Here is an 11,052-nt window from a genome sequence, read left to right as displayed (position 1 = left end):
TACTGTAAATATTAGCCTATAGCAAACACACAATAACACAAATAAATAAAGCAATAGAAGTAGCAATGACACAACAAAACAACCTATTTACAGTAAAGGTGTTACAGTATAGTCGCCATTAAGCCAATTCTTGTCAGTATTTAGATAATTATTTGGTCTGAAGTGAGTCTCTGTCATTGAATAAATGTATCTTCTTTATTGTAGTTAGCGACTTAAAAAGGTGGCCGTTAAGTGACACTACAGTGCCGACAGTCTGGCCTCTGTAGCCACTCGGCGGTATTATCACTGTGATACACAGTAGCAGCTGTTTTGGTTTGTGCAAAGCAAAGCATGCTGGACCTGGACCACAGTTTAACGCCCAAAATGGCGGCACGATTGAAAAGTTTTGCCTGTTTCATCCGAGTTTGTCTTCTTCACAGACTATTTCTGTAGTTGTTCTAGCGGCACTGGAGCATATCATTTTCACCCTGGTGGCACACCGGCATTTTTTCTAATGGTTGCGGAAGGAGGCAAAAATCAGGATGGCGCTTTGCTATCAGCTCAAATTCGGGCATCACTTTACCAATGTTAGGCTAAGCTAAGCTAAGCTAGGCTAGGCTAGCAGGCTAACTACTGTCAGATGAGTGCTGGTTAAAACCTTCGGTAGTTATGTCTTGTCTCACCTGGATCTCCGCGCTGAACTGAATATGTAGAAGAGGACCTTTACATAGAAATGGAGGATGATGTGAAAAAAGTGAAAAAGGTAAGTCGGGCAATTTTCATACTTTGTACTGTAAGTTGACTAGCTAGCATGCTATCCTGCTAGCTAGTCAGACCAGGGGAGTTAGCGGGTAGCTAAGTTGAGCCAACTATCAAGTAAACATCAGCGGACACCAGCAAAAAGCACTCCCAATAGTACACTGACAGATTCCTGTCTTTTCTATCAACCAGCGACACTTTAAATGGGAATAAATGTCTTATTTAAAAGGAATGTAGGTTAAATAAAGGGAAGTTGAGCGCAACAGATTGAGCCTAAAAGAGCGAGTGTAGCGTTACAAGTGAAGTTTTAAACGTTACCGGGTCACTTCAGGATTTATGTTTGTATTCCTCATGCTTACATGTGAATGATATTTACTTTGCTTTGGCGTGCTTAAAATGTGTTCAGTTGTGGTAAACGTTAGTTAAATGAAGTTATTGTCCATTGTTGTATTCATGGAGCTATTGTTTTTCCAGTCAGGGTGATGCTGGTAATGTCACAGAAAGGTAATGAAAGCAGGTTTCCCGGGGAAATAACCCTCGTTGTTCATCTGTGTGCTCACCATCAGCTGTCAAAGGCTGGGGTTATTAGTGTCAGTCAAGCTAAAGGGAATCAGCAGTCCGTGGTTGTACCGACCACACTGCCCCTGTCTCCCACATACAGCACATACCTACCTAATGATCCCGTTTGATATGGAGACACATCTTTATGTTCAGACACACAGCTGACATTTCTTTTATCTTTTCTTCCCACTGTGTCTTAGAACAGACACATTCTCCCCTCGGTTCCTCTGTTCCTCTGTATATGGCACAGGAGGAAACTGAAGGGCAGGACATGACACTGACAAGCTCTCACCGCCTTGGCAGTGTAATAAGAAGTGTCTCTGACGTTATAGTGTATTTGCTATTGCTATGTTGTGCTGGTCATTCCATCATGTCTCCATGAAAATAACATGAGAGTTACTTCCACCTCCTCTTTGATGTGAAGGGAAATTTGAAAAGGAAAGGAAGTGATATCCCAGTGTTAAGAAGGTTTGTTGTGGCAAGGAAATGTTTTTCTCAGCAGTGTTAATCCAGTCTGCTCTTGGTTTGACAAGGCATCACTTTAAAGCTCCCCCCAAAAAAAAAACCTTATCACATCAAGATACATTCCCTAGTTGTAACTACAAAAAAGTTGGATTCGTGTATATTTAAAACTCATATATTCACAGTTGGGGGGGGGGAGGACATACCTTTTTGAAGTTTTAATCTCAGTACAAATTCATGTTTCAGCTTTATGACCTCTTTTTGCGAACTGTCAGTGCCATAAAAGGTGAAAATGTGTGCTGTTGTTGATTAGGTTCAGCACTAACTGGTCTGGGTTGATGATCTTTAACTGTTGGGGATCAGCGTCACCATTCAATACAGTTCTTGTTTGTGCCACTGGATGGTGATAGTGAACAGCAGTTGACCCAGATGTATATTTTATATTCACTGTGCAGAGTATTACATTATTACACAGGTTCAAGTGAAAGCTAAGCGCCCCTCAATATAATAAGAAGTTTGAGTGTTACTTTGACTTTGCTAACTGACTCATTTATAAAAGTGTCCTACGTGTCAGGGAATCTCTGGGGAGACGTATTGAATTTTTCTTTCTGGAGAAGTTTAGGAATTTCATCAGCTCAATTAGTTTACAGGAACATAGCAGGATGAGCGCGACTCACACATGCATTGTATTGGTTCGCTTTCAGCCCAGCTGGAGTGGTAATATCTTAGAAACAATAACAAATCAAGAATGAAGAACATCCTCTTGTAACGGAAGGGCTGCAGCTCAGATCTGGAAAGGCAGGGAAAGATGATAGCATTTTACTTTAGGTTTTACTAAACTTTAGATGTATGGTGGACAAATAGGGCTTAGGTTACAACAGGTGGTGTGTATTTGTTGGGTTGGAATTGGTTGGTATTCTTATACCCTGGCGTTTCACACTGAATATGGTTAAATCAAAACCGAATAAAAGCAGCAGTGATTTTCTGTCCTCCTATTCTCCTGTCTAAGTTTTCCTGCATTGTTCTTAAGTGTGAGAAAGTTGGAAAGGCCACCTGCACTTGTTGTTACCCTGGCCATAACAGCACAAAGACGCCATACAGTATCCTCACTTATGGTTCTTTTGTAAGCAGACTTTCACCAGGAAAATTGCACTTGTTCATCTTGAGGACATTCACTGGGGTCAACTACGGTAGCTCTCCTCTCACATTTCACAAGGAAAAGCCATCAAATGTTAATGCGCATGTCTTCACAAGCTACTTACTGTTAAATAATGCACTTGCAGGTTAGGGTTAGGGCAGTGCTGTTCCATGGAGTCTAAAGTCTGATTAAATGTCACCACATCAGGCAACAACCAAATTACGGGTACAGTGTCATAACACAAGAGTCATAAACCTCTGTTCCAGGCTGTTATATGGGATGCTCAACTTTGTTATGAATGAGTTGATATAACTCATACTACTTACTACAGTAACCCTAGTATAGTGCTCCTATTGTAGATTGCTAGCAAACATGTAGATGAAGTTAACTCTTCTTTCTTCTTTTTAATGCTTGTACAGCAGGTTTGTTACATTGACCTTTTGTGTCTGAAAGGGGGAAATAAGTCCTATAGAGCTACATTAGATTGTCTGCACTTTTCGCCTCATTGAATCTGCAGTGTAAACAGCTTTGCAGATGCGACATCTGTGGTTCACATAATAGAATAAGGTCTTGTATTTCTGTGGTTTGGCAGTGAAGTACAGAGCTTCAGTTGCAGAGTCCTGAGTGAGTGATGGAAGGCAGCAATCATCACACCACAATAAAATGTAAAGATCTGGAGTAAAAGCGATTGCCACCCTGTTGTCTTTGACATCTATGAAGCATTCTTTCAAGACAACTTGAGAAGTCTGCTGTCGTTTTTGACTTGTTTCCATATTCAAAGTTGAGAACTCGAAGGCGCGTGTCATCGCAGGAAGTTGTGGCAAGTCCCCTTCCTGTTCTTGTGCCTGAGTATAGAGACAGAGACACTTTCCTTCCTCTGTATGGGGGTCACACCCCTTGCATACACACTTGGGCTGTGTTTGATCCTGTACGTCTGTCATCAGTTGGCAGCTGTCAGTGTGTGTGAGTTGAGACAACAGGTGACTAGTTCCCACAGTGCGAGCGTAGCAGCATCTGTGACCAGGCTGCGTGGTTGCCGTTAAATAGGCGACTTTTCGAGCGTGTGGGTTCATGGAGAACGAGGTAGGCTTTTTTAAAATGCTTTGAATATTAAGTATTATACATAGGCTTAACAGCATGGACAAAAGGTATTTTTGTTAAGCACACTTAACTGAACTCTTAACAGTGCTATGCTGTCGACATTTTACCAGATAATACCAGAGCTAAAGGATGATAGAATTTCATGCTTTTTAACTGGCAAAAAAAAAAGAGGTTCTAAAGTAAACCTAGAAAGATCTTTAAGAAAAGAAGGAAAACAGTTTTCTTTTGTGACTCTTCTGTGGCAGCTGGTCATTGATGTTAAGGTGAGGTTAATGTTCAGGATTTAGATGTTAAAATGTGTTTCTCCATCATGTTTTACCCTGACTACAAGTGCGACCACTCCAGTATTGCAAAATGCAGAGTTTCCTTTTGCACATGCTATTGTTGACGTTTGAGTAACACATATTGGGTAACACAGGCCTGTACATTTGCACTTCCAAAGAGTCCATCTGCTCAGTCTTAACTGCAGCTACCAGCACAGTCAGGGGAAGCAGGGTCAGCAGAAACTACCAGGAATAAAAGTCTACAGAAGTTTCATATAGTTTCATATAACTTTCTGCTTGTTGTTTTTTTAGAGGGGCAGGCATTAAACTTGTAGCTCCCTTTGCAATTTCTTTACTGTGTTGCCAGCTCTTGCAACTACACCATATGTATGCTGTTGACCTGAATAGTCCGTTAATTATTAATAATATACTGTTGTGTAGAAACCAATAATGCCAATGGTGTATAATTTAGAGAATATGAAATACATCCACACATATTGAGTCTAATTTCTTACTGCATTTTCTAAGGTGGCTTTACAATCTTCTAATTTCTCCCAACCTCGCTCTCTTTGTCTTAAATTCATCAGCCTGGTATCGTGTCTCCGTTCAAGCGAGTCTTCCTGAAAGGAGAGAAGGGGAGAGACAAGAAGGCCCAGGAGAAAGCCACTGAGCGCAGGGCCCTCCACACCTTCTCACTCTCTCAGCCTGACCACCGAATCGACCCTGACATCCTGCTCAATGACTACATTGAGAAGGAAGTCAAAGTGAGTATGACTAGCAGATGTATAGAGAGAGAGAGAGTCCCTTCCCATGTATTAAAAATGTTGTTTTATAAGGCTGCACAAGTAATCGAAATATTATCAAAATCGCAATATGGCCAAGTGCAATATACAAATACAAATTGCAAGAGCTGTAATGTTTTTAAAAAGGTCAAATGTGTGACAAAGCAGCATTATAATCTGTCTCTGTGTTGCAGAGGAGCCCTGGTCTACAAATCTTGTTCTCCAGATTTAAGAAAACATGTTTGTTTGCTTCAGACACCCCAAAATCATCATGACTTTAATAGTTTTCCTTGTGAAAATGTAATTTGTGATGCAACATCATTCCCACATAATTGTGAATCGCAGTATCTGTCAAAACAGTCGCAATATTATGATTTTACCATATTGTGCAGTCCTATTGCAGTACCATTCACTTCGGAGGACATTTCTATCATATTAAGTTACGCTGTTTTTCTTACTTGAATTTTGTACATCTTTTAGTAAAAGGTTTTTAAATGTTCTGTCCTCTCCAGTACTTGGGGCAGCTGACATCAGTTCCGGGATACTTGAACCCATCAAGTCGCACAGAAGTGCTGCAGCTCATTGACACTGCAAGGGTGAGTACCTAAGAGGATTTAACTCCATGTGGCATTTGTAATTTATGTCATAACGGGGATAATTAACCAACTCTAGTACTCCTCTGTGATTGTCAGAAGTCACATCAGTTGGCAGGCCAGCTGACATCAGAGCAGGATGCAGTGGTGAGCTTGTCGGCGTACAACATAAAGCTTGTATGGCGCGATGGAGAAGACATCATCCTGAGAGTGCCCATCCATGATATTGCTGCTGTCTCCTACATCAGGGACGACTCTTTGCACCTTGTGGTGATCAAAACAGGTAAGAAAGAAACATTTAAATGTTCCTGTTCAAATTAAGTTTGTCATAGTTGTGACTTGGGATCTTGAGCTACAAAAACCTGTACCGTCAGGTTTTTACAAAATCATCAACTTGGTACTGGAGTATCGGTTCTGCGACATCCCTACCTTATGGTAAGCAGGGTTTCCCGCAGGAAATAGGGAATGTGTTAGTCAAGGTGGTAGGCTGTCAGAACGGGGGGGGGGGGTCATACGAAGAAGCCCTTTTTTCTTTTTTTTTTTTTTTTTTGGTTGACGACGACGTAGTTAAGGCGGCAGGCGTGTGTTGCTAAGGCGGCTGCCTTAGCTGCAAAGTACTGCGGTAAACCCTGGGTACGGACAAACTACTAAATTGGGAATAATATGGATCTGATGATGTTAAATCCAGTTCAAAACATGTGTATCATCTTTCTGGGAGAAGAACAAGAAATAAGGGAAATTATTTGGTAACTCAGATAATGTGGCCCAATAATAATGAAGGAGAGTTTGGATTTATTTAAAAAATACAAAGTAGTGTCTGCTAAGTTAGTGACAATTTGAACAATTAAATTTGACTGTGTGTAATTTTCCACGTTTTTCAGCCCAGGAATCAGGAGGTTCTCCTTGTCCCAGCTCATGTCCTGATCTCAACAAGTCTCAGACCCTGAGCTCCTTATCAGAGAGTGGAGCTGTGCTTGTGGAAGTCTGCTGTCTGCTTGTGCTAGCCGTTGATAATAAGGTACTATTTTGCATCAGCGGCTCTGTAATGAAATGAAAATCTGCAGAGTGTATTTATTTAGTTCAGTTAGGTAAAACAAATGAGATCACTGCCTTTTAAAAGCAAGGTGCACGCTCGCTGTGACTACTTTCAGATATAAATTTTTGCTTTAAGCTTTGTTAAAAGTTTCCTGTGGAGTTTTAGACCAATAGTAGTGTTATAGTGCTGTTTCTCTATGACTGGGTGTCTGTTTTGTTTATCTCATGTACATGTGCGCACTTGGGTGACACGATACAAAGTCCTACCAATTTTATTTTACCTTTATTTAACCAGATAAGTCAATTGAGAACCAATTCTCGTTTACAATGATGATATGGCCCAGGGGCAGCAACAGGCGGCAGGTCGATACAAGAACATACATGCAGCTAATGCAAAAACCAAAACAGTATAAGACAGAGTTAAAACAGCATAATATATACAGTATGTATACAACAGAGATACTGTGTTCTAGAGAGGTAAGTTCAAAAGCATGGAATCGTTACTAAAGGAGGATAAAGTAATGAGTGTGTGCTGTGACTTTTGTTACTGGTTTCAGTCACTGGGAGTGGTCAACTGAAAAGAGTGACAGCGGAAGGAGGTACCGACTCTAGGCGTGTCCAAAGTAATGAATTTGCAAGAACGCAAATTGTAGTTACCGTTGGAGATATTGAGTAGTGAGTAGAGATATGGAGGGGTTTTGCCAATGATAGTTTTATAAATGAACTGATACCAGTGGATTTGTCGCCTGGTGTGGAATGATGGCCAGGTGACCTGAGAATACAACTTGCAGTGATGAGTGTTGAAAGGGGCACTGTAGACAAAATGGATGGAAGTATGGTAACTGATGTCCAGTTTATTGAGAAGACTTTTGGTGGCAAACCTGTAGATTGAGTCCCTATAATCCAGGTTTGGGAGAATTGACCAAGGTGTACTTAGCAGCAAGGATGTCACAATATTCCACTGATGTACAGGTAGCAGTAACACACCAAGATATTCTGCCATGCACCAACAAAGATGGGGAAGAAGAAGGCTGCAAGCTAGTTAAAACGGATACACAGGTGTAATTTGCTTTGCAAATATTTAATGAGGAAGGAAATGCTCTTGACATGTTTGTTAGATCTCAAGCAACATACAGTGTGTTTTGATGAGTTATACTGAATGTAATCATAACTTTTGTGGGTTTACAAGGAATCACAGCAGGGTCCCTTTAACAGTCCGACTGTAACCCTGATTACGACAGAAATTATTCTCAAAAAATATTCTTTTGTTGGAGCAATGAGGCAGACATTGAGACATTTAGCAAAAAGATATAACAGAGTTATTGTCATGAATTAGTTTCTTTGGAAAGTGCATTGTTAATGGCTAACTTTTTTGTCTTTTAGGCAGCAGCAGAGGAGCTGTGTCTTTTGCTCAGTCAGGTCTTTCAGATCGTTTACACAGAATCAACCATCGACTTCTTGGACAGAGCTATTTTTGATGGAGCAACTACACCTACCAGACACTTTTCTCTATACAGTGGTAAGTAAAACAGACGTACTTTCTAGAGAAAAACGAACGGAATCAGACTAATTTTACAGATTATCGGTTTGGTTTCTTTTTTTAAACTAAATTTTTGGTGTAGTAGTGTTTCACTACTAATGTTTCACTCTATGGTTGTTTTTGGAGTTTTACCCTCTTCTCAAGCTGCAGTGTCAGAACTTAAGTCATATATGAACCTGCAAACATGTACTTTTATTTTTGCAGATGATTCTTCAAGCAAAGTGGATGTTAAGGAGGCCTTTGAAGAGGAAGCTAGCACATTGTAAGTACACGTTTTATTTTTGAACAGTGCTCAAAAAAGATTTTTACACTTCTGAAAAGGCTTCACTTTTGCTTGCCACTTACGAGGGATGCATTCTTCTCTCAGTCCTTTCCAGGAGGCAGAAGAAAACTCACCATCTGCTTCCACCCCAGCATCCCCTCAGACGAAGACTGCGAGTGAAGGAGAGCTCAGCACCACTGCTGCAGAGCTGCTGCAGGACTACATGACCACAGTATGCTGATTTCACTCTTTATTTGCCCCCTTCTGTTTTTAAGATTAGGATATTTTTCAAGTTGTACTATTTCTTGTTTTAATTTTTCAATACATTTTTCTTCCCTGCTAGCTGCGGACAAAACTGTCATCGCAGGAGATCCAGCAGTTTGCTACCCTGCTCCACGAATACCGTAACGGTGCCTCCATCCATGAGTTCTGCATTAACCTGCGACAACTCTATGGGGACAGCAGGAAGTTCCTCCTTCTTGGTATGACCACTTTATTTCCCCACAAGTTAAGATACAGTGATCTTGTGTCATTCTTCATATCATCAAGCTCAACAAGGTCTGGAGAAATTCAAGCCAAAATCCTGGCAAAATTTGGTCATCGTTACAATTAGAAGTCTCTCTGATTCATTTATTGATTTTCAGACCTCTGTGAGCTTTTTAAGCTTTGAGATTAATTTTCTTCTTTGTGAATAAGCTGAAAAAAATGTAAATAGAAGAGCATAATAAGCATACTATCAGTAAAATTCAAACTGTGTTTAACAAATTGTATGTATGGTTGCATGACCTAATCAGTGTCTCTCTCTTTCAAATAAAAAACGAAATGTGTTCTATGTCACAATAAATGTAACACAACACATGTGGTAAACTATATGCTAAAAGGACAGATGTCATATCAAACACAGTCCGTGACCATTAGAATTATAATGTCTCTGCAGGCCTGCGTCCCTTCATACCTGAGAAGGACAGCCAGCACTTTGAGAATTTTCTCGAGACCATCGGTGTGAAGGACGGCCGGGGCATCATTACAGACAGCTTTGGTCGTTACCGACGCACAGCCAGCTCCGCCTCCGATTCCACTACCAACGGCAACGGAGCAGCAGGGGGGAGCGCTGCCTCAGACGAGGGCCAGGAGGCCTCCGAGGGAGACGAATGGGACCGCATGATCACCGATATCAGTAATGACATTGAAGCTCTCGGCTGCAGTATGGACCAGGAGGGAGTGACGCCCTGACGAACAAAGCGAGGTATTTTTTATTGCAAGAGCTGACATAGAATGGCAGCCCAATCCAAACGAACAGTAGGCATGAGCTGAACGGATCAGATGAAGGTGGTCCTTAGCACTGACCTAAGATTTGGTTAATTGTATTTTCCTCTAATTGTCAAGAGGACATTCCATAGTCCCTGTGCACTCACGGAAAACCTCAACCTGTTACCACAAAAAACATGAAGTCAACAAATGCACTTACGCAGACCCAGACACACAGTCAGTTGGCTATTTTTGCATTTTAGAGGGATTCATAGCCTCTGCTATATTTTTAAAGTTGCTTTGATTTTTGTACTCATTTATTGGCAGTATCTGCCACTGCTGTCAGCAATGTAGCGTAAATCTACAGAGCCTTTTTAGAGTATTTCAGCCCTGTTCTGAATACCCTCAAAGACTCTGGAGAATCCATCAGAGGACTGTGTACATGGTTTTTAGAAGGTTTAGACTGAGGCTGTACTGGTTTGTGCTTTTGTATTGCTATAGTTCAATCAGCTTCATCCACCAGGAGAACATTTTCTTCATTTATTCCACATTTGTGTGTTGCTGTGAGAGTGTAACATTTTGCTTTATATAATTTTGTTCTTCAGTAAGATTTGTGTACCACTTTGTTTTTACACTATCATTTGTTATCAGTGTTTACTCATTTGTATAATTTTGCCTTACTCAAACTGACCAAGGAAATGCTGTAAAAACAAAAATTCTCATTCAGTTCAAGCTAATTGAGTGGGGACTGTATTTGACAAAGCCAGTTAGCTTATGGCTGATGTAAATTTATGATTTTAGATTTTTGTTCTTCTCCTGCAGGTCATCTTGTTATGTCTTGTGATATTACATTTATCTGTCATTGTGCCTTTACACTGCAGTACTGCTGCCAACTGTCTGTCACACGCAGACGGGTAATTATGAACTGTAACTACAGTTGTTGAGCAAATCATGGTTATTAAATAACAGCTACTTTACACTGTCTCTTTTTTTGTTTTAAAATGACAAGCTTCATGATGTCTTTTGATGGTTATTATCCTTAACACCTGTCTGTTGCATTATCAACAGTTTGAAGTGAGACTAACTATAACATTTAATTTGACTTTCATACACCAAAACTGACACAGGAGGTGAAGGTTTTGTAATCTGATTATGATCCTCTCTGACTGATCATTTGCTTGGATGCACCTAAGCTGCTGTGGAACTTCAGCCTGAGTTTCATCAAAGCAATCACGCTGGATGTTGCCCTCAAAGTTGGGGATTAGTTTTGTGAGTGAGGGACGAGAAATTGGCTGCACAGTGTGAGTTGAGTACATTCCATTCTGTAAA

At 40.6% G+C, this 11,052-nt stretch overlaps 1 protein-coding gene across 2 annotated transcripts; it reads left to right on the top strand.

Annotated features, from left to right (window-relative positions):
- The first annotated feature begins 336 nt into the window (after window positions 1-336).
- Window positions 337-10,700, top strand: ccm2 (CCM2 scaffold protein). Of its 2 annotated transcripts, none has more exons than XM_051409334.1 (10): window positions 337-742; window positions 4,851-5,027; window positions 5,558-5,641; window positions 5,738-5,921; window positions 6,520-6,656; window positions 8,057-8,192; window positions 8,418-8,475; window positions 8,581-8,707; window positions 8,819-8,957; window positions 9,413-10,700. In XM_051409334.1, the coding sequence occupies exons 1-10, from the start codon at window positions 713-715 to the stop codon at window positions 9,706-9,708; spliced, it is 1,368 nt and encodes a 455-aa protein (XP_051265294.1). In that variant the 5' UTR covers window positions 337-712; the 3' UTR covers window positions 9,709-10,700. The 2 variants fall into 2 exon arrangements, with proteins under 2 accessions (XP_051265294.1, XP_051265295.1); XM_051409335.1 differs by lacking the exon at window positions 337-742 and adding an exon at window positions 3,804-3,982.
- The last annotated feature ends 352 nt before the right edge of the window (window positions 10,701-11,052 follow it).

The sequence above is a fragment of the Dicentrarchus labrax genome, unplaced genomic scaffold (assembly GCF_905237075.1).
Source record: "Dicentrarchus labrax unplaced genomic scaffold, dlabrax2021, whole genome shotgun sequence".
NCBI classification, from domain to species: Eukaryota; Metazoa; Chordata; class Actinopteri; family Moronidae; genus Dicentrarchus; species Dicentrarchus labrax.
This window is presented reverse-complemented; position numbering and strand designations above follow the sequence as displayed.

Excerpts from the sequence above, each read along its gene's own strand:
- ccm2 (XM_051409334.1), top strand. The coding sequence starts at position 713 with ATGGAGGATGATGTGAAAAAAGTGAAAAAG. Across the intron at positions 5,028-5,557 it reads ACATTGAGAAGGAAGTCAAA|TACTTGGGGCAGCTGACATC; the intron begins GTGAGTATGACT and ends TGTCCTCTCCAG. Across the intron at positions 8,193-8,417 it reads ACACTTTTCTCTATACAGTG|ATGATTCTTCAAGCAAAGTG; the intron begins GTAAGTAAAACA and ends TTATTTTTGCAG.